We start from the raw sequence: 23754 nt of genomic DNA, 5'->3' as shown, positions 1-23754 counted from the left end.
TAACCACTAGGCTACCTGCCTCCTCTAACCACTAGGCTACCTGCCTCCTCTAACCACTGGCCTACCTGCCTTTAACCACTAGGCTACCTGCCTCCTCTAACCACTAGGCTACCTGCCTCCTCTAACCACTAGGCTACCTGCCTCCTCTAACCACTAGGCTACCTGCCTCCTCTAACCACTAGGCTACCTGCCTCCTCTAACCACTAGGCTACCTACCTGCCTCCTCTAACCACTAGGCTACCTGCCTCTAACCACTAGGCTACCTGCCTTTAACCACTAGGCTACCTGCCTTTAACCACTAGGCTACCTGCCTCTAACCACTAGGCTACCTGCCTCTAACCACTAGGCTACCTGCCTCATCTAACCACTAGGCTACCTGCCTCCTCTAACCACTAGGCTACCTGCCTCCTCTAACCATTAGGCTACCTGCCTGCCTCCTCTAACCACTAGGCTACCTGCCTGCCTCCTCTAACCACTAGGCTACCTGCCTGCCTCCTCTAACCACTAGGCTACCTGCCTGCCTCCTCTAACCACTAGGCTACCTACCTGCCTCCTCTAACCACTAGGCTACCTACCTGCCTCCTCTAACCACTAGGCTACCTACCTGCCTCCTCTAACCACTAGGCTACCTACCTGCCTCCTCTAACCACTAGGCTACCTACCTGCCTCCTCTAACCAATAGGCTACCTACCTGCCTCCTCTAACCACTAGGCTACCTACCTGCCTCCTCTAACCACTAGGCTACCTGCCTGCCTCCTCTAACCACTAGGCTACCTGCCTGCCTCCTCTAACCCCTAGGCTACCTGCCTGCCTCCTCTAACCACTAGGCTACCTGCCTGCCTCCTCTAACCACTAGGCTACCTGCCTGCCTCCTCTAACCACTAGGCTACCTACCTGCCTCCTCTAACCACTAGGCTACCTACCTGCCTCCTCTAACCACTAGGCTACCTACCTGCCTCCTCTAACCACTAGGCTACCCACCTGCCTCCTCTAACCACTAGGCTACCCACCTGCCTCCTCTAACCACTAGGCTACCCACCTGCCTCCTCTAACCACTAGGCTACCCACCTGCCTCCTCTAACCACTAGGCTACCCACCTGCCTCCTCTAACCACTAGGCTACCCACCTGCCTCCTCTAACCACTAGGCTACCCACCTACCTCCTCTAACCACTAGGCTACCTACCTGCCTCCTCTAACCACTAGGCTACCCACCTGCCTCCTCTAACCACTAGGCTACTTACCTGCCTCCTCTAACCACTAGGCTACCCACCTGCCCCCTCTAACCACTAGGCTACCCACCTGCCTCCTCTAACCACTAGGCTACCCGCCTGCCTCCTCTAACCACTAGGCTACCCGCCTGCCTCCTCTAACCACTAGGCTACCCGCCTACCTCCTCTAACCACTAGGCTACCCGCCTGCCTCCTCTAACCACTTGGCTACCCACCTGCCTCCTCTAACCACTTTGGATACCTACCTGCCTCCTCTAACCACTAGGCTACCTACCTGCCTCCTCTAACCACTAGGCTACCTACCTGCCTCCTCTAACCACTAGGCTACCCACCTGCCTCCTCTAACCACTAGGCTACCTGCCTCCTCTAACCACTTGGCTACCTACCTGCCTCCTCTAACCACTAGGCTACCTACCTGCCTCCTCTAACCACTAGGCTACCTACCTGCCTCCTCTAACCACTAGGCTACCTACCTGCCTCCTCTAACCACTAGGCTACCTACCTGCCTCCTCTAACCACTAGGCTACCTGCCTGCCTCCTCTAACCACTAGGCTACCTGCCTGCCTCCTCTAACCACTAGGCTACCTGCCTGCCTCCTCTAACCACTAGGCTACCTGCCTGCCTCCTCTAACCACTAGGCTACCTGCCTGCCTCCTCTAACCACTAGGCTACCTGCCTTTAACCACTAGGCTACCTGCCTCCTCTAACCACTTGGCTACCTAGACATGCAAACATGGAACACACCAAAACGAAGCAGTGCTATTAGCTGTCAGTTTGTCCATCTGTGTGTTTTGATTAAATTGTTCCTCTTTTCTCCTCTCATCGTCTCTTCTCTCTCCCATCCTCTTCTCCCTCCTCTCATCGTCTCCTCTCATCGTCTCTTCTCTCCTCTCATCCTCTTCTCTCTCCTCTCATCGTCTCCTCTCATCTTCTAATCCTCTCCTCCTTTCAGATCGATGCCTTGAGCAAAAGAAGTAAAGAAGCAGAAGGTTCATTCTTGAACGTCTACAAGAGATTGATAGATGTTCCAGGTAAGAGATGGAGATAGATGTCCCAGGTAAGAGAGGAGAGGAGATAATGTCCCAGGTAAGAGAGGAGAGGAGATAATGTCCCAGGTAAGAGAGGAGAGGGTTGTGTGTAGTACCCGGCCTTCATCCACTCAGGTCGTTAAGAACACATTTTTTAAATTTACAATGACGGTCTATACCGGCTAAACCCCGATGACGCCGGGCCAAATGTGCGCTGCCCTATGGGACTCCCAGTCACGCCTGGTTGTGATACAGCCTGGATAGCTTGTTGGAGTGGGTGTTGTGTGTTGAGGCCTGGACATTTACAGAACCCTACACACACACACACACACACACACACACACACACACACACACACACACACACACACACACACACACACACACACACACACACACACACACACTACGTTACACACATACACTGCGTTACACACATACACTGCTCATTTTGCGGGGATGATGATGAGCATCACTCTCCCGTCACGTCCTACTTTACGCCTGTCAATCACCCGCCACCCCACCCGCCCCCCACCCATTACATTACATTACATTTAAGTCATTTAGGAGACGCTCTTATCCAGAGCGACTTACAAATTGGTGCAATCACCTTATGACATCCAGTGGGACAGTCACTTACAATAGTGCATCTAAAACTTAGGGGGGGTGGGGTGAGAGGGATTACTTAACCTATCCTAGGTATTCCTTAAAGAGGTGGGGTTTCAGGTGTCTCCGGAAGGTGGTGATTGACTCCGCTGTCCTGGCGTCGTGAGGGAGTTTGTTCCACCATTGGGGGCCAGGGCAGCGAACAGTTTTGACTGGGCTGAGCGGGAGCTGTACTTCCTCAGTGGTAGGGAGGCGAGCAGGCCAGAGGTGGATGAACGCAGTGCCCTTGTTTGGGTGTAGGGCCTGATCAGAGCCTGGAGGTACTGAGGTGCCGTTCCCCTCACAGCTCCGTAGGCAAGCACCATGGTCTTGTAGCGGATGCGAGCCAACTGGAAGCCAGTGGAGAGAACGGAGGAGCGGGGTGACGTGAGAGAACTTGGGAAGGTTGAACACCAGACGGGCTGCGGCGTTCTGGATGAGTTGAAGGGGTTTAATGGCACAGGCAGGGAGCCCAGCCAACAGCGAGTTGCAGTAATCCAGACGGGAGATGACAAGTGCCTGGATTAGGACCTGCGCCGCTTCCTGTGTGAGGCAGGGTCGTACTCTGCGGATGTTGTAGAGCATGAACCTACAGGAACGGGCCACCGCCTTGATGTTAGTTGAGAACGACAGGGTGTTGTCCAGGATCACGCCAAGGTTCTTGGCGCTCTGGGAGGAGGACACAATGGAGTTGTCAACCGTGATGGCGAGATCATGGAACGGGCAGTCCTTCCCCGGGAGGAAGAGCAGCTCCGTCTTGCCGAGGTTCAGCTTGAGGTGGTGATCCGTCATCCACACTGATATGTCTGCCAGACATGCAGAGATGCGATACCACCTGGTCATCAGAAGGAGGAAAGGAGAAGATTAATTGTGTGTCCTGCATAGCAATGATAAGAGAGACCATGTGAGGTTATGACAGAGCCAAGTGACTTGGTGTATAGCGAGAATAGGAGAGGGCCAAGAACAGAGCCCTGGGGGACACCAGTGGTGAGAGCGCGTGGTGAGGAGACAGATTCTCGCCACGCCACCTGGTAGGAGCCACAGGTAGGACGCAATCCGTGGGCCGCGCTGCCCAACTCGGAGAGGGTGGAGAGGAGGATCTGATGGTTCACAGTATCGAAGGCAGCCGATAGATCTAGAAGGATGAGAGCAGAGGAGAGAGAGTTAGCTTTAGCAGTGCGGAGCGCCTCCGTGATACAGAGGAGAGCAGTCTCAGTTGAGTGACTAGTCTTGAAACCTGACTGATTTGGATCAAGAAGGTCATTCAGAGAGAGATAGCGGGAGAGCTGGCCAAGGACGGCACGTTCAAGAGTTTTGGAGAGAAAAGAAAGAAGGGATACTGGTCTGTAATTGTTGACATCGGAGGGATCGAGTGTAGGTTTTTCAGAAGGGTGCAACTCTCGCTCTCTTGAAGACGGAAGGGACGTAGCCAACGGTCAGGGATGAGTTGATGAGCGAGGTGAGGTAAGGAGAAGGTCTCCGGAAATGGTCTGGAGAAGAGAGGAGGGGATAGGGTCGAGCGGGCAGGTTGTTGGGCGGCCGGCCGTCACAAGACGCGAGATTTCATCTGGAGAGAGAGGGGAGAAAGAGGTCAGAGCACAGGGTAGGGCAGTGTGAGCAGAACCAGCGGTGTCGTTTGACTTAGCAAACGAGGATCGGATGTCGTCGACCTTCTTTTCAAAATGGTTGACGAAGTCATCTGCAGAGAGGGAGGAGGGGGGGGGAGGGGGCGGAGGATTCAGGAGGGAGGAGAAGGTGGCAAAGAGCTTCCTAGGGTTGGAAGCAGAAGCTTGGAATTTAGCGTGGTAGAAAGTGGCTTTAGCAGCAGAGATAGAGGAGGAAAATGTAGAGAGGAGGGAGTGAAAGGATGCCAGGTCCGCAGGGAGGCGAGTTTTCCTCCATTTCCGCTCGGCTGCCCGGAGCCCTGTTCTGTGAGCTCGCAATGAGTCATCGAGCCACGGAGCGGGAGGGAGGACCGAGCCGGCCTGGAGGATAGGGGACATAGAGAGTCAAGGGATGCAGAGAGGGAGGAGAGGAGGGTTGAGGAGGCAGAGTCAGGAGATAGGTGGGAGAAGGTTTGTGCGGAGGGAAGAGATGATAGGATGGAAGAGGAGAGAGTAGCGGGGGAGAGAGAGCGAAGGTTGGGACGGCGCGATACCATCCGAGTAGGGGCAGTGTGGGAGGTGTTGGATGAGAGCGAGAGGGAAAAGGATACAAGGCAGTGGTCGGAGACTTGGAGGGGAGTTGCAATGAGGTTAGTGGAAGAACAGCATCTAGTAAAGATGAGGTCGAGCGTATTGCCTGCCTTGTGAGTAGGGGGAAGGTGAGAGGGTGAGGTCAAAAGAGGAGAGGAGTGGAAAGAAGGAGGCAGAGAGGAAAGAGTCAAAGGTAGACGTGGGGAGGTTAAAGTCGCCCAGAACTGTGAGAGGTGAGCCGTCCTCAGGAAAGGAGCTTATCAAGGCATCAAGCTCATTGATGAACTCTCCGAGGGAACCTGGAGGGCGATAAATGATAAGGATGTTAAGCTTGAAAGGGCTAGTAACTGTGACAGCATGGAATTCAAAGGAGGCGATAGACAGGTGGGTAAGGGGAGAAAGAGAGAATGACCACTTGGGAGAGATGAGGATCCCGGTGCCACCACCCCGCTGACCAGACGCTCTCGGGGTGTGCGAGAACACGTGGGCGGACGAAGAGAGAGCAGTAGGAGTAGCAGTGTTGTCTGTGGTGATCCATGTTTCCGTCAGGGCCAAGAAGTCGAGGACTGGAGGGAGGCATGGGCTGAGATGAACTCTGCCTTGTTGACCGCAGATTGGCAGTTCCAGAGGCTACCGGAGACCTGGAACTCCACGTGGGTCGTGCGCGCTGGGACCACCAGAGTAGGGTGGCCGCGGCCACGCGGTGAGGAGCGTTTGTATGGTCTGTGCAGAGAGGAGAGAACAGGGATAAACCGACACATAGTTGACAGGCTACAGAAGAGGCTACGCTAATGCAAAGGAGATTGGAATGACAAGTGGACTACACGTCTCGAATGTTCAGAAAGTTAAGCTACGTAGCAAGAATCTTATTGACTAAAATGATTAAAATGATACAGTACTGCTGAAGTAGGCCAGCTGGCAGTGGGTGCGTTGTTGACACTACACTAATCAAGTCGTTCCGTTGAGTGTAATGGTTTCTGCAGTGTTGCTATTCGGGGCTAGCAGGCTAGCTAGCAGTGTTGTTTACGTTACGTTGCGTTAAAAGAACGACAATAGATGGCTAGCGAACCTAGAAAATCGCTCTAGACTACACAATTATCTTTGATACAAAGACGGCTATGTAGCTAGCTAAGTAGCTAGCTACGATCAAACAAATCAAACCGTTGTACTGTAATGAAAATGAAGTGAAAATGTGATACAACCTGTGAATGCGACCGGGTAGTTGAGTTCTATACAGAAGACGTTGGCTAGCGTTGGCTAGCTGTTGGCTAGCTAGCAGAGTCACCTACGTTAAGGACGACAAATAGCTGGCTAGCTAACCTCGGTAAATTAAGATAATCACTCTAAGACTACACACTCTAAACCTAAACAACACAATTATCTTGGATACGATGATACGATGATACGAAGACAGCAAAGACAGCTATGTAGCTAGCTAACACTACACTGATCAAGTCGTTCAGTTGAGTGTAACAGTTTCTCCAGTGCAGCTAATCAATGGACGTTAGCTAGCTGGCTAGTGAAGACTACGTTAGGACCTACGATAATTACGCAATTATCTTTGATACAAAGACGGCTATGTAGCTAGCTGAGAAGAAATTGCTAAGATAAGACAAATCAAACCGTTGTGATATAATGAAATATAATGAAAAAGTTATAAAAGTTATACTACCCGTTGGAGCGACGTGCAGATGCGACCACTCGCTCCAACCGGAACCGGAACCACCCGTCCCCCACCGGTGAGAATCAGACTGACAGACAAGCCCCACTTTATCAGAGCAACAGACAACACTGATCCGCAACTCAACTCTGACTTAAACTAGTGGCACATGGGGAATCACCGTGTCATTTGTCGTACGAAATGCTTCCTCTCTGTCGCGCTCTCAATTCAAAAGGGCTTTATTGGCGTGGGAGACCTCTGTCTCTCTGTCTCTCTGAGCTGTGTAGAGTAGGGTGGATGACTGTAGCTAATCCTAACGGCTGTTTCTCAACAGGACCACTTCCCACACTAGCTAGCTCCCTGTGTGTGTATAACATAGTGTGTGTGTTTTCTCAGACCCCGTCCCTGTGCTGGAGTTGGGTCAGCAGCTCCAGCTGAAGCTCCAGCGGATGCACGACATCGAGACAGAGAACCTCAAACTCAGAGAGACTCTAGAGGACTACAACAAAGAGTTTGCCGAGGTCAAGAACCAGGGTGAGTCACTCACTCACAAACCGATACAACGGAGGGAGAAGGAGGAAGGAAAGAGGTGTGCCAGACACAGTGGAATATTTAGAAATGCTGAGGGGTGGGGGTGGAGAGGGTGGGGTGGGGGTGGAGAGGGTGGGGTGGGGGTGGGGAGGGGAGAGGGGGGCTGAAGAGGAGGGGCTGAAGAGGAGAGGGCTGAAGAGGAGAGGGCTGAAGAGGAGAGGGCTGAAGAGGAGAGGGCTGAAGAGGAGAGGGCTGAAGAGGAGAGGGCTGAAGAGGAGAGGGCTGAAGAGGAGAGGGCTGAAGAGGAGAGGGCTGAAGAGGAGAGGGCTGAAGAGGAGAGGGCTGAAGAGGAGAGGGCTGAAGAGGAGAGGGCTGAAGAGGAGGGAGGGCTGAAGAGGAGAGGGGGGAGGGAGGGAGGGAGATGGAGGGGTGTCGGGAGGGAGGGAGGGGGAGATGGAGGGGTGTCGGGAGGGAGGGAGGGAGGGAGATGGAGGGGTGTCGGGAGGGAGGGAGGGAGGGAGATGGAGGGGTGTCGGGAGGGAGGGAGGGAGGGAGATGGAGGGGTGTCGGGAGGGAGGGAGGGAGGGAGATGGAGGGGTGTCGGGAGGGAGGGAGGGAGATGGAGGGGTGTCGGGAGGGAGGGAGGGAGATGGAGGGGTGTCGGGAGGGAGATGGAGGGTGAGACAGTTAATTGGAACACCTCGATAGCAGCAGCGTTCTATTCCGCTATTGATTATTCCACTTCCTAATCCTTTATCCTTTCAGACTGAATAGACCCCCCCCTCACACACACAGAGACAGAGAACCCCCCTCCCTCACACGCACAGAGACAGAGAACCCCCCGTCCCCTCCTCACACACACAGACAGAGAAACCCTCAGCAGTTGACATTGATCCCAGCAACCAAAATGTTTAAGGTGTTAAACAGTGGCCGGGTAAGAGGGCTCTGAAAGAACTGTCCGCTATTGATTGTGTGTCAGAACAGGGAGAATGGGGTTTAAATCACTCACTCGTGCACAGTGCTGAGAACTCTCAATCAAATCCAACAATCAGCAGTGCTCTCAATCTTTATCTCACTTCCTCTCACTTCCCTGCCCTCTCAGACATCCACCTATTACACCACTTTTGCTCTCTGTGGTTTCCTCTCTCTGTGGTTTCCTCTCTCTGTGGTTTCCTCTCTCTGTGGTTTCCTCTCTCTGTGGTTTCCTCTCTGTGTGGTTTCCTCTCTGTGTGGTTTCCTCTCTGTGTGGTTTCCTCTCTGTGTGGTTTCCTCTCTGTCTGGTTTCCTCTCTCTGTCTGGTTTCCTCTCTCTGTCTGGTTTCCTCTCTCTGTCTGGTTTCCTCTCTCTGTCTGGTTTCCTCTCTCTGTGGTTTCCTCTCTCTGTGGTTTCCTCTCTCTGTGGTTTCCTCTCTCTGTGGTTTCCTCTCTCTGGTTTCCTCTCTCTGTGGTTTCCTCTCTCTGTGGTTTCTTCTCTCTGTCTGGTTTCCTCTCTCTGTCTGGTTTCCTCTCTGTGTGGTTTCCTCTCTGTCTGGTTTCCTCTCTCTGTCTGGTTTCCTCTCTGTGTGGTTTCCTCTCTGTCTGGTTTCCTCTCTGTGTGGTTTCCTCTCTGTGTGGTTTCCTCTCTGTGTGGTTTCCTCTCTGTGTGGTTTCCTCTCTGTGTGGTTTCCTCTCTCTGTGTGGTTTCCTCTCTGTGTGGTTTCCTCTCTGTGTGGTTTCCTCTCACAGCCAGCCAGACATCCCTCAGCACAGCCCCCCCCCCCTATCTCATGATGTCTTCTCTCACCTGGTCTAGAGGTGACTATTAAAACCCTGAAGGAGAAGATCCGGGACTATGAGCAGTCCCTGAAGAACCAGGCTGAGAACCTGGTCCAGGAGAAACAGGTCCAGCTCCACAATGACTATGCAGAGAAGGAGAGGTGAGTTACGGTATCTACTAGGAATATAGAGAGGAGGAGAGGTACATTATCTACTAGGAATATAGAGAGGAGAGGAGGGTTACAGTATCTACTAGGAATATAGAGAGGAGGGTTACAGTATCTACTAGGAATATAGAGAGGAGGGTTACAGTATCTACTAGGAATATAGAGAGGAGAGTTACAGTATCTACTAGGAATATAGAGAGGAGAGTTACAGTATCTACTAGGAATATAGAGAGGAGAGTTACAGTATCTAATAGGAATATAGAGAGGAGAGTTACAGTATCTACTAGGAATATAGAGAGGAGGAGAGGTACAGTATCTACTAGGAATATAGAGAGGAGAGGAGGGTTACAGTATCTACTAGGAATATAGAGAGGAGAGGAGGGTTACAGTATCTACTAGGAATATAGAGAGGAGGGTTACAGTATCTACTAGGAATATAGAGAGGAGAGTTACGGTATCTACTAGGAATATAGAGAGGAGAGTTACGGTATCTACTAGGAATATAGAGAGGAGGAGAGGTACAGTATCTACTAGGAATATAGAGAGGAGAGGAGGGTTACAGTATCTACTAGGAATATAGAGAGGAGGGTTACAGTATCTACTAGGAATATAGAGAGGGTTACAGTATCTACTAGGAATATAGAGAGGGGAGTTACAGTATCTACTAGGAATATAGAGAGGAGTTACAGTATCTACTAGGAATATAGAGAGGATAGGAGGGTTACAGTATCTACTAGGAATATAGAGAGGAGAGGAGGGTTACAGTATCTACTAGGAATATAGAGAGGAGAGGAGGGTTACAGTATCTACTAGGAATATAGAGAGGAGAGGAGAGTTACAGTATCTACTAGGAATATAGAGAGGAGTTACAGTATCTACTAGGAATATAGAGAGGAGAGTTACAGTATCTACTAGGAATATAGAGAGGAGGAGAGGTACAGTATCTACTAGGAATATAGAGAGGAGAGGAGGGTTACAGTATCTACTAGGAATATAGAGAGGAGAGTTACAGTATCTACTAGGAATATAGAGAGGAGAGTTACGGTATCTACTACGAATATAGAGAGGAGAGTTACAGTATCTACTAGGAATATAGAGAGGAGGAGAGGTACAGTATCTACTAGGAATATAGAGAGGAGAGGAGGGTTACAGTATCTACTAGGAATATAGAGAGGAGGGTTACAGTATCTACTAGGAATATAGAGAGGAGAGTTACAGTATCTACTAGGAATATAGAGAGGAGTTACAGTATCTACTAGGAATATAGAGAGGATAGGAGGGTTACAGTATCTACTAGGAATATAGAGAGGAGGGTTACAGTATCTACTAGGAATATAGAGAGGAGAGGAGGGTTACAGTATCTACTAGGAATATAGAGAGGAGAGGAGGGTTACAGTATCTACTAGGAATATAGAGAGGAGAGGAGGTTACAGTATCTACTAGGAATATAGAGAGGAGAGGAGGGTTACAGTATCTACTAGGAATATAGAGAGGAGAGGAGGGTTACAGTATCTACTAGGAATATAGAGAGGAGAGGAGGGTTACAGTATCTACTAGGAATATAGAGAGGAGAGGAGGGTTACAGTATCTACTAGGAATATAGAGAGGAGAGGAGGGTTACAGTATCTACTAGGAATATAGAGAGGAGAGTTACAGTATCTACTAGGAATATAGAGAGGAGAGTTACAGTATCTACTAGGAATATAGAGGAGAGTTACAGTATCTACTAGGAATATAGAGAGGAGAGTTACAGTATCTACTAGGAATATAGAGAGGAGAGTTACAGTATCTACTAGGAATATAGAGAGGAGAGTTACAGTATCTACTAGGAATATAGAGGAGAGTTACAGTATCTACTAGGAATATAGAGAGGAGGAGAGGTACAGTATCTACTAGGAATATAGAGAGGAGAGGAGAGTTAAAGTATCTACTAGGAATATAGAGAGGAGAGGAGGGTTACAGTATCTACTAGGAATATAGAGGAGAGTTACAGTATCTACTAGGAATATAGAGAGGAGAGGTACAGTATCTACTAGGAATATAGAGAGGAGAGGAGAGGTACAGTATCTACTAGGAATATAGAGAGGAGAGATACAGTATCTACTAGAAATATAGAGAGGAGAGTTACAGTATCTACTAGGAATATAGAGAGGAGAGTTACAGTATCTACTGGGAATATAGAGAGGAGAGGAGGGTTATAGTATCTACTAGGAATATAGAGAGGAGAGGAGAGTTACAGTATCTACTAGGAATATAGAGAGGAGAGTTACAGTATCTACTAGGAATATAGAGAGGAGAGGAGAGTTACAGTATCTACTAGGAATATAGAGAGGAGGGTTACAGTATCTACTAGGAATATAGAGAGGGTTACAGTATCTACTAGGAATATAGAGAGGAGAGTTACAGTATCTACTAGGAATATAGAGAGGAGAGTTACAGTATCTACTAGGAATATAGAGAGGAGAGTTACAGTATCTACTAGGAATATAGAGAGGAGAGTTACAGTATCTACTAGGAATATAGAGAGGAGAGTTACAGTATCTACTAGGAAACTGGATGAGAAATGGTGAGAAAATAGGGAGTTTTGACAGTAGACTTGTTTGGTATTATAGAATTAAACTGTAAGGGAGTCTGGGCTGATGTAACTCTCACTCTCTGACCTAATGTCTTATTCTAAATGGCGTTCAGTAACTCATGGTTGATGACTCTGTCTCTCCCATTCCTCCAACTCTCTCTGACTCTCCCATTCCTCCAACTCTCTCGGTCTCCCATTCCTCCATCTCTCTCTCTCTCCCATTCCTCCATGTCTCTCTGTCTCTCCCATTCCTCCATGTCTCTCTGTCTCTCCCATTCCTCCATGTCTCTCTGTCTCTCCCATTCCTCCATGTCTCTGTCTCTCCCTTTCCTTCATGTCTCTCTGTCTCTCCCATTCCTCCATGTCTCTCTGTCTCTCCCATTCCTCCATGTCTCTCTGTCTCTCCCATTCCTCCATGTCTCTCTGTCTCTCCCATTCCTCCATGTCTCTCTGTCTCTCCCATCCTCCATGTCTCTCTGTCTCTCCCATCCCTCCATGTCTCTCTCTCCCATCCCTCCATGTCTCTCTCTCCCATCCCTCCATGTCTCTCTCTCCCATCCCTCCATCTCTCTCTCTCCCATCCCTCCATCTCTCTCTCTCCCATCTCTCTCTCTCTCTCTCCCATCTCTCTCTCTCTCTCTCCCATCCCTCCATCTCTCTCTCTCCCATCCCTCCATCTCTGTCTCTCCCATCCCTCCATCTCTGTCTCTCCCATCCCTCCATCTCTGTCTCTCCCATCCCTCCATCTCTGTCTCTCCCATCCCTCCATCTCTCTCTGTCCCTCCCATCCCTCCATCTCTCTCTGTCCCTCCATCCCTCCATCTCTCTCTGTCCCTCCATCCCTCCATCTCTCTCTGTCCCTCCATCCCTCCATCTCTCTCTGTCTCTCCCATCCCTCCATGTCTCTCTCTCCCATCCCTCCATGTCTCTCTCTCCCATCCCTCCATGTCTCTCTCTCCCATCCCACCATGTCTCTCTCTCCCATCCCACCATGTCTCTCTCTCCCATCCCACCATGTCTCCATCTCTTTCTCTCCCATCCCTCCATCTCTCTCTCTCCCATCCCTCCATCTCTGTCTCTCCCATCCCTCCATCTCTCTCTCTCCCATCCCTCCATCTGTCTCTCCCATCCCTCCATCTCTGTCTCTCCCATCCCTCCATCTCTCTCTCTCCCATCCCTCCATCTCTGTCTCTCCCATCCCTCCATCCTCTCCCATCTGTCTCTCCCATCCCTCCATCTCTGTCTCTCCCATCCCTCCATCTCTCTCTCTCCCATCCCTCCATCTCTCTCTGTCCCTCCATCCCTCCATCTCTCTCTCCCTCCATCCCTCCATCTCTCTCTCTCCCCATCCCTCCATGTCTCTCTCTCTCCCATCCCTCCATGTCTCTCTCCCATCCCTCCATCTCTGTCTCTCCCATCCCTCCATGTCTCTCCCTCCATGTCTCTCCCCCATCCCTCCATGTCTCTGTCCCTCCCCATCCCTCCATGTCTCTCTGTCCCTCCATCCCTCCATCCCTCCATCTCTCTCTCTCTCTCCCCATCCCTCCATCTCTGTCTCTCCCATCCCTCCATCCCTCTCTCTGTCTCTCCCATCCCCATCCCTCCCCATCCCTCCATCTCTGTCTCTCCCATCCCTCCATCTCTCTCTGTCCCTCCATCCCTCCATCTCTCTCTGTCTCTCCACATCCCTCCATCTCTCTGTTTCCAGAACGCTCCAGGAGAGCCAGAACTCCATGTCCTCTAAGCTGGTTGAGGCTGACCACAAGGCCCAGGCCTTACAGACAGGTATCTACCCGTCCATTCACCACCTGTCCTGTATCTGTCTCACACACACACACACACACACACACACACACACACACACACACACACACACACACACACACACACACACACACACACACACACACACACACACACACACACACACACACACACACACACACACACACACACACACACACACACACACACCGTTGGCCTCACTAACAGCTGTTGTTTCTTGGCTGTTTTCAGCTCTTGAAACAACTCAGGCAGAGCTCTTTGATCTGAAGACTAAGTATGACGAGGACTGCACAGCCAAGTGAGTTTCAGCTGACCTCTGTGTGTTTCCTCCACGTTTTCTTCATCCCACCACATACTCCTGTGGTTAATTTCCAGTCACTACAGCTCTCTCATAGTCCTCTGATATAATCCTGTGATCCTGTGATCCTCTCCATCCAGAGGAAATCCCAGAGTTGGACTTTCTCTTTGCTGCTCAATAACAGCCAGTCTAAATCCAGGCTTTAGCAATACACTGTAAATACTGAGAGATTATATTGTTATTTATACTTTCCAAATCACCAAATATACCACTGGACGGGGTTCTGTCTGTACGCCCTTTAGTCTTAGTGAGGGACACTGGGGAGCTGTGATACAGTCGCTTATAAAGATGTGTTTGTTGGCCTCTGAATGACTATATGCCCTAGTGTCCGTCTGCCCGTGTGTCTGGGCCGTCTGCGTGTGTGTCTGGGCCGTCTGCGTGTCTGTCTGGGCCGTGTGTCTGTGGGTCTGGGTCGTCTGCCTGTGTGTCTGGGCCGTCTGTCTGTGTGTCTGGGCCGTCTGTCTGTGTGTCTGGGTCGTCTGTCTGTGTGTCTGGGCCGTCTGTCTGGGCCGTCTGCCTGTGTGTCTGGGTCGTCTGTCTGTGTTTCTGGGCCGTCTGTCTGTGTTTCTGGGCCGTCTGCCTGTGTGTCTGGGCCGTCTGCCTGTGTGTCTGGGCCGTCTGCCTGTGTGTCTGGGCCGTCTGCCTGTGTGTCTGGGCCGTCTGCCTGTGTGTCTGGGCCGTCTGCCTGGGCCGTCTGCCTGTCTGGGCCGTCTGCCTGTGTGTCTGGGCCGTCTGCCTGTGTGTCTGGGCCGTCTGCCTGTGTGTCTGGGCCGTCTGCCTGTGTGTCTGGGCCGTCTGCCTGTGTGTCTGGGCCGTCTGCGTGTGTGTCTGGGCCGTCTGCGTGTGTGTCTGGGCCGTCTGCGTGTGTGTCTGGGCCGTGTGTCTGGGCCGTGTGTCTGTGTGTCTGGGCCGTGTGTCTGGGCCTTCTGCCTGTGTGTCTGGGTGTGTGTCTGGGCCGTGTGTCTGTGTGTCTGGGCCGTGTGTCTGTGTGTCTGGGCCGTGTGTCTGTGTGTCTGGGCCGTGTGTCTGCGTGGGCCGTGTGTCTGCGTGGGCCGTGTGTCTGCGTGGGCCGTGTGTCTGCGTGGGCCGTGTGTCTGTCTGGGCCGTGTGTCTGGGCCGTCTGCGTGGGCCGTGTGTCTGGGCTGTCATCAGATGTTTCTGTCAGAGTAGAATGTGGTGTGTCCTTGAGGCTCTTGCTCAGGGTTATTTCAGGGCTGACCACCCAGTTCTGAGACACCAGGGGAACCAGACTCTACCCAACCCCAGAGAGAGGTTCTGTCTCCTGGCCTGATGCACTGGGGGCTCCCCCTGTCACCCAGGGTCTGGAGCTACTGACTGTTGTGCTACTGTATTTGTGTAATTGGTTTACTGTTACTCAGTGACTAGCATGCTCTCAATGGACACTTTTCAATAGACATGTTCAATAGCCACTGTCTCCCCCCTGATTTTCTAGTATGCTGATTGGTTCTCGTGTCCCTGTGGAATGCTGGGAGAAAAGAGTCATCCGTTATGTTTTTTTTTTAACATGACGTCTGTCTGGGCTCCTCCCTCTCCAGCGAACCCACTGTAACCCCGTGGAGACAATAGCCAATCATGGGATGTTTACGTTTTCATATGGGTGGTTCCCCACGCCAGTTGTGCTCCGCCCCATGGGTCTGCCGGTCGCGGCCGACTGCGGACAGAGCCTGGACTCGAACCCAGAATCTCTAGTGGTACAGCTAGCTCTGGGGGCCCCTGGGAGAACTCTGTTTTGTCTCTAAACTATGCCTGTATTTCTGGTCTGAGGACTCAAACCAGAGCGCCTGGTACCTAAAACCAAACCCTGTTCAAAGGCACTTATATATTTTTGTCTTGTTCATTCCCCCTCTGAATGGCACACAAACACAATCCATGTCTCAATTGTCTCAAGGCTTAAAAATCCTGCTTTAACTCGTCGCCTCCCCTTCACCTACACGACCTACAAGTCGATTTAACAAGTGACATCAATAAGGGATCATAGATCTCACCTGGTCAGTCTGTCATGGAAAGAGCAGGTGTTCTTCTTTTGTACGCTCAGTATTTAATATATTCCGTTAAGCAGAAGCTTTTTATCCCAAGCGACTCCATTATTTACATACGGGTGGTCCCCGGAATCGAACCCACTACCCTGGCGTTTCAAGAGCCATGCTTTTACCAACGGAGCTGCAGAGAGGACCTGTATGTATTCTTGAGCTCCAGCATGTTATCTGCCAGCCGAGGGGGGGGGGGGGGGGGTTAATCATCTTGCTTTGCGTGCCTGATTTAATCTGGCCTGATTTTGTACTGAATAAGATGATGTATCACACAGATTTGGCTCCTCACCAAAACGCCTCTTTACCTCCAGTACCACCCTTATGTTCTCTATATGATACTACACTGCTGTGTCATATAGGGACAAGTCAATGACACACACTGTACGGGAATAGCATGTCAGACTGATCTTCAATGACAGGAATATAAATAACTTTATGGGGGATTTTAGTGAATATTTTCCTAATTCCGTGCTTGGTCTGTGTGCCGCCCAACCGACGATCAGAGGAGTGCTGGAGGATTATGGGAGATGGTGAAGGTTAAGAGGCTCAGGGAGAAGGCTTTCAAAGAACACACACACTGTCTGAGTTCAGCTCCATCGCTCCCTGGTTACCACCTCAGCTCTCTCCATCACTCCCTGGTTACCACGACCTCAGCTCTCTCCATCGCTCCCTGGTTACCACGACCTCAGCTCTCTCCATCGCTCCCTGGTTACCACGACCTCAGCTCTCTCCATCACTCCCTGGTTACCACCTCAGCTCTCTCCATCGCTCCCTGGTTACCACCTCAGCTCTCTCCATCGCTCCCTGGTTACCACCTCAGCTCTCTCCATCGCTCCCTGGTTACCACCTCAGCTCTCTCCATCACTCCCTGGTTACCACGACCTCAGCTCTCTCCATCGCTCCCTGGTTACCACCTCAGCTCTCTCCATCACTCCCTGGTTACCACGACCTCAGCTCTCTCCATCGCTCCCTGGGTACCACCACCTCAGCTCCCCATCGGGTTACCACCTCAGCTCCACCTCAGCTCTCTCCATCGCTCCCTGGTTACCACCTCAGCTCTCTCCATCACTCCCTGGTTACCACCTCAGCTCTCTCCATCGCTCCCTGGTTACCACCTCCTCAGCTCTCTCCATCGCTCCCTGGTTACCACCTCCTCAGCTCTCCATCCATCCTCTCCCTGGTTCTCTCCACCACCACCTCAGCTCTCTCCATCCAGCTCTCTCCATCTCCCTGGTTACCACCACCTCAGGTTACCACCTCAGCTCTCTCCATCTCTCCCTGGTTGGTTACCACCACCTCAGCTCTCTCCATCACTCCCTGGTTACCACCACCTCAGCTCTCTCCATCTCTCCCTGGTTACCACCACCTCAGCTCTCTCCATCACTCCCTGGTTACCACCACCTCAGCTCTCTCCATCTCTCCCTGGTTGGTTACCACCACCTCAGCTCTCTCCATCTCTCCCTGGTTACCACCACCTCAGCTCTCTCCATCTCTCCCTGGTTGGTTACCACCACCTCAGCTCTCTCCATCTCTCCCTGGTTGGTTACCACCACCTCAGCTCTCTCCATCGCTCCCTGGTTACCACCTCCTCAGCTCTCTCCATCGCTCCCTGGTTACCACCTCCTCAGCTCTCTCCATCGCTCCCTGGTTACCACCTCCTCAGCTCTCTCCATCGCTCCCTGGTTACCACCTCCTCAGCTCTCTCCATCGCTCCCTGGTTACCACCTCCTCAGCTCTCTCCATCTCTCCCTGGTTGGTTACCACCACCTCAGCTCTCTCCATCTCTCCCTGGTTGGTTACCACCACCTCAGCTCTCTCCATCTCTCCCTGGTTGGTTACCACCACCTCAGCTCTCTCCATCTCTCCCTGGTTGGTTACCACCACCTCAGCTCTCTCCATCTCTCCCTGGTTGGTTACCACCACCTCAGCTCTCTCCATCTCTCCCTGGTTGGTTACCACCACCTCAGCTCTCTCCATCTCTCCCTGGTTGGTTACCACCACCTCAGCTCTCTCCATCTCTCCCTGGTTGGTTACCACCACCTCAGCTCTCTCCATCACTCCCTGGTTACCACCACCTCAGCTCTCTCCATCTCTCCCTGGTTACCACCACCTCAGCTCTCTCCATCTCTCCCTGGTTGGTTACCACCACCTCAGCTCTCTCCATCACTCCCTGGTTACCACCACCTCAGCTCTCTCCATCTCTCCCTGGTTGGTTACTCTCTCCATCTCTCCCTGGTTGGTTACCACCACCTCAGCTCTCTCCATCTCTCCCTGGTTGGTTACCACCACAGCTCTCTCCATCGCTCCCCACCTCTCCATCTCTCCCTGGTTGGTTACCACCACCTCAGCTCTCTCCATCTCTCCCTGGTTGGTTACCACCACCTCTGGTTGGTTACCACCACCTCAGCTCTCTCCATCTCTCCCTGGTTGGTTACCACCACCTCAGCTCTCTCCATCGCTCCCTGGTTACCACCACCTCAGCTCTCTCCATCTCTCCCTGGTTGGTTACCACCTCCTCAGCTCTCTCCATCTCTCCCTGGTTGGTTACCACCACCTCAGCTCTCTCCATGCACTGTATACCAAAACGTCAACACACTTTCAATACCAGAACATGAAAAAGGGTTCAGTACTAGAATTTGTTTAAATTGATACTGGGAGTCTGGGCTGCTTCACTGGGAGTCTGGGCTGCTTCACTGGGAGTCTGGGCTGCTTCACTGGGAGTCTGGGCTGCTTCACTGGGAGTCTGGGCTGCTTCACTGGGAGTCTGGGCTGCTTCACTGGGAGTCTGGGCTGCTTCACTGGGAGTCTGGGCTGCTTCACTGGGAGTCTGGGCTGCTTCTGGGCTGCTTCACTGGGAGTCTGGGCTGCTTCACTGGGAGTCTGGGCTGCTTCACTGGGAGTCTGGGCTGCTTCACTGGGAGTCTGGGCTGCTTCACTGGGAGTCTGGGCTGCTTCACTGGGAGTCTGGGCTGCTTCACTGGGAGTCTGGGCTGCTTCACTGGGAGTCTGGGCTGCTTCACTGGGAGTCTGGGCTGCTTCACTGGGAGTCTGGGCTGCTTCACTGGGAGTCTGGGCTGCTTCACTGGGAGTCTGGGCTGCTTCACTGGGAGTCTGGGCTGCTTCACTGGGAGTCTGGGCTGCTTCACTGGGAGTCTGGGCTGCTTCACTGGGAGTCTGGGCTGCTTCACTGGGAGTCTGGGCTGCTTCACTGGGGGAGTCTGGGCTGCTTCACTGGGAGTCTGGGCTGCTTCACTGGGAGTCTGGGCTGCTTCACTGGGAGTCTGGGCTGCTTCACTGGGAGTCTGGGCTGCTTCACTGCTCACTGGGAGTCTGGGCTGCTTCACTGGGAGTCTGGGCTGCTTCACTGGGAGTCTGGGCTGCTTCACTGGGAGTCTGGGCTGCTTCACTGGGAGTCTGGGCTGCTTCACTGGGAGTCTGGGCTGCTTCACTGGGAGTCTGGGCTGCTTCACTGGGAGTCTGGGCTGCTTCACTGGGAGTCTGGGCTGCTTCACTGGGAGTCTGGGCTGCTTCACTGGGAGTCTGGGCTGCTTCACTGGGAGTCTGGGCTGCTTCACTGGGAGTCTGGGCTGCTTCACTGGGAGTCTGGGCTGGGCTCACTGGGAGTCTGGGCTGCTTCACTGGGAGTCTGGGCTGCTTCACTGGGAGTCTGGGCTGCTTCACTGGGAGTCTGGGCTGCTTCACTGGGAGTCTGGGCTGCTTCACTGCTCACTGGGAGTCTGGGCTGCTTCACTGGGAGTCTGGGCTGCTTCACTGGGAGTCTGGGCTGCTTCACTGGGAGTCTGGGCTGCTTCACTGGGAGTCTGGGCTGCTTCACTGGGAGTCTGGGCTTCACTGGGAGTCTGGGCTGCTTCACTGGGAGTCTGGGCTGCTTCACTGGGAGTCTGGGCTGCTTCACTGGGCTGCTTCACTGTCTGGGCTGCTTCACTGGGAGTCTGGGCTGCTTCACCGGGAGTCTGGGCTGCTTCACTGGGAGTCTGGGCTGCTTCACTGGGAGTCTGGGCTGCTTCACTGGGAGTCTGGGCTGCTTCACTGGGAGTCTGGGCTGCTTCACTGGGAGTCTGGGCTGCTTCACTGGGAGTCTGGGCTGCTTCACTGGGAGTCTGGGCTGCTTCACCACTTAAATAATGCAACATGGCATGTTGAAATTTAAACTGTTAATTACTGTTCGCAAAACAATGTCCATTACTACACTTTGTTGTGTTGTAGACTAACTTTCCTTGTTAGCTTATACCTGAAGCTAAAATCTATTCACTACCCTAGGACCTAGTTTGTGATAACATGCTAACCGTAACGCAAAATATTGCTGATTTCAAAGTAGATTTTTACCAAAAATGTAATTAATTAACTTCATCTCCCCTGCCACTCGTCTCTCCCAGTCATGGTCGTCTTTGCTCGAGCCTCAGAGTGTGTGTGTGAGAATGTACTCATCGGTTTTAAAGAGACAGCACACACCTCTATAAAATGAGAGATTGTTTGTTCTATGTAAAAGCTGTTGATCAGTACAATGAGTCCCAATCGGAAGGGAAACAGATTTGCTTTTCATCTACAGCCTCGTGAAATCAACCCAATCAAGCTCAATAGCCCAACGTGCATGGTACACACTCCTCTTGAATATTCATTCACCTGTATTGTGACCTAGGCTACATCTTTATTTCCCCAGTGAATCAATAGACTAGAGATGTACCATTCAAATAAATGATTACACACACACACACCTCCTTGTTCCGGTTCATTCTTTTTTTATATACCTTTATTTAACCAGGCAAGTCAGTTAAAGAACAAATTCTTATTTTCAATGACAGCCTAGGAACAGTGGGTTAACTGCCTGTTCAGGGGCAGAACATAATGTTATAATAGAATGACCGCTTGGCCTGCTATGCTACTCACATTCAGACCACGACAAGGAGAAACCAAACACGACCAACTTGTTTATATTTCCCCTTTAAGCATTGACTGACTTTTGATATTACCCTGATAAAGTTAATAAATCATTTTTGTAAAGGTTTGTTGTGGTGTTGCTATTATTAGGCTCTGCTAGTGCAGGCCAATGAAGGCATGGCGCGCTGGCGCGGCAACGGCCTCGGGACAGTTGATCTGGAGGCTGACTGCTTTAGACCTACCCGGAGTTAGTATAATACTTTATAACATTCTGATCGAAAATGTGCGAATTAGCCAACTTCTGTACGCCTATATCTGTATAGAAGTAGTAGCTTATCTGATAAGTATGTAAAGAAATCTGTGTGTGTGTGTGTGTGTGTGTGTGTGTGTGTGTGTGTGTGTGTGTGTGTGTGTGTGTGTGTGTGTGTGTGTGTGTGTGTGTGTGTGTGTGTGTGTGTGTGTGTGTGTGTGTTGACGCTGTCCAGATCTGTAGCTCTACTTTGATTTAAGTGATCACATTTCCAGATGTGCTGTATTGTGTGTGTGTGTGTGTGTGTTGACGCTGTCCAGATCTGTAGCTCTACTTTGATTTAAGTGATCACATTTCCAGATGTGCTGTATTGTGTGCTTGGTTGGATAGGTAACAGGAACGCATCCTGTCGTGTGTGTGTTTCTGTCCTTATGGGAGGTTTTACACGATCGCTCTGGTGAGGCACCACACACACACACACAGCATGGCTTTACCTAAATGGATAGATGCTTTTAACCATTAGAGAGGGAATAGCCCCCATGGTCCATTCATTCTGCTGTCTTGCCTCCAGCGTCATGGTGACCACAACCCAGCTGTGTGTTTGCTAAGCTCTATTCAGATCAGACAATAGTAAGCTATGACACACAGACACACACACATACATACACACTTACTGACAGTGTGTTCCCGATTTTTATAATGGTTATTGAAAAACACTCTTACATAGACGCAGAATTACAGATAGCCTAAATTAAGGTAATTAGGCACGTAATGCATAATCACCTGTAATTAAATGTTAGGGTGTTAATGTAATTAAGGATTTTATATGCCGAGTCATTTGGCGTGCAGGCTCCGTTGTGACTGTGTCAGGCACCCGTCCTTACACCAAAGGTTAATGAAAGAGGAATCCTCCTTGTTGAACTTTGACCTAGCAGGAGAGAGATGACGCACGCCCCTAGCAGATGAGCATTGGGCTACACTATGCTGTGGGAACAGGATCATATTGTAGTGACCCGCTCGATGAGCCATGTTTAAGAGTCCCCACCAAGTCCGTCAACCTTATCGGCGTGATGCTTAGGGAAGTTACGCCAGCGACCCGGGTTAGCTTCCCTTTCCTGCCATTAGCTACCATAGCTATCAGATTAGATACCATATCTATCAGATTAGCTACCATAGCTATCAGATTAGCTACCATATCTATCAGATTAGCTACCATAGCTATCAGAGTAGCTACCATAGCTATCAGATTAGCTACCATATCTATCAGATTAGCTACCATAGCTATCAGATTAGCTTCCCTTTCCTGCCATTAGCTACCATATCTAGCAGATTAGCTACCATAGCTACCATAGCTACCAGATTAGCTACCATATCTAGCAGATTAGCTACCATATCTAGCAGATTAGCTACCATAGCTACCATAGCTATCAGATTAGCTACCATATCTAGCAGATTAGCTACCATAGCTATCAGATTAGCTACCATAGCTATCAGATTAGCTACCATAGCTATCAGATTAGCTACCATAGCTATCAGATTAGCTACCATATCTAGCAGATTAGCTACCATATCTAGCAGATTAGCTACCATATCTAGCAGATTAGCTACCATAGCTACCATAGCTATCAGATTAGCTACCATAGCTATCAGATTAGCTACCATAGCTATCAGATTAGCTACCATATCTATCAGATTAGCTACCATATCTATCAGATTAGCTACCATAGCTATCAGATTAGCTACCATAGCTATCAGATTAGCTACCATATCTATCAGATTAGCTACCATAGCTATCAGATTAGCTACCATATCTATCAGATTAGCTACCATAGCTATCAGATTAGCTACCATAGCTATCAGATTAGCTACCATAGCTATCAGATTAGCTACCATAGCTATCAGATTAGCTACCATAGCTATCAGATTAGCTACCATAGCTATCAGATTAGCTACCATAGCTATCAGATTAGCTACCATAGCTATCAGATTAGCTACCATAGCTATCAGATTAGCTACCATATCTAGCAGATTAGCTACCATATCTAGCAGATTAGCTACCATATCTAGCAGATTAGCTACCATATCTAGCAGATTAGCTACCATAGCTACCATAGCTATCAGATTAGCTACCATAGCTATCAGATTAGCTACCATAGCTATCAGATTAGCTACCATATCTATCAGATTAGCTACCATAGCTATCAGATTAGCTACCATAGCTATCAGATTAGCTACCATATCTATCAGATTAGCTACCATATCTATCAGATTAGCTACCATAGCTATCAGATTAGCTACCATATCTATCAGATTAGCTACCATATCTATCAGATTAGCTACCATAGCTATCAGATTAGCTACCATATCTATCAGATTAGCTACCATAGCTATCAGATTAGCTACCATAGCTATCAGATTAGCTACCATAGCTATCAGATTAGTGAGTGGTAAGAATCCGAGATCAATTAGTGTAATGTTTTAGTGTGAGCCGGGTTTAGACACACACACACACACACACACATAAACTGCAGAGGTTATTGAATTCACAATCAAAGGATGAAGGTGAAATAGAGAGGGTTTTAACAGGGACTGCTGTGCGAGCCTTGTGTCCATGCAAGGGTGTGTTT

General features: G+C 50.6%; 1 protein-coding gene across 6 annotated transcripts in view; it reads left to right on the top strand.

Moving 5' to 3' along the window:
- cux1b (cut-like homeobox 1b) overlaps nt 1-23754 on the top strand; it is a 149024-nt gene that overhangs the window by 58452 nt on the left and 66818 nt on the right. For all 6 annotated transcript variants that reach the window (XM_046293672.1, XM_046293671.1, XM_046293670.1 and 3 more), the window contains exons 4-8: nt 2183-2261; nt 7154-7291; nt 9080-9203; nt 13493-13569; nt 13801-13867. In XM_046293672.1, coding sequence (XP_046149628.1) covers nt 2183-2261; nt 7154-7291; nt 9080-9203; nt 13493-13569; nt 13801-13867 — 485 coding nt within the window. The remainder of the gene's footprint in view (nt 1-2182; nt 2262-7153; nt 7292-9079; nt 9204-13492; nt 13570-13800; nt 13868-23754) is intronic.

This window comes from Oncorhynchus gorbuscha, linkage group LG13, assembly GCF_021184085.1.
Source record: "Oncorhynchus gorbuscha isolate QuinsamMale2020 ecotype Even-year linkage group LG13, OgorEven_v1.0, whole genome shotgun sequence".
In the NCBI taxonomy this organism is placed as follows: Eukaryota; Metazoa; Chordata; class Actinopteri; order Salmoniformes; family Salmonidae; genus Oncorhynchus; species Oncorhynchus gorbuscha.
The sequence above is the reverse complement of the archived record's forward strand: the minus strand, read 5'-3'. Positions and strand labels throughout refer to the sequence as shown.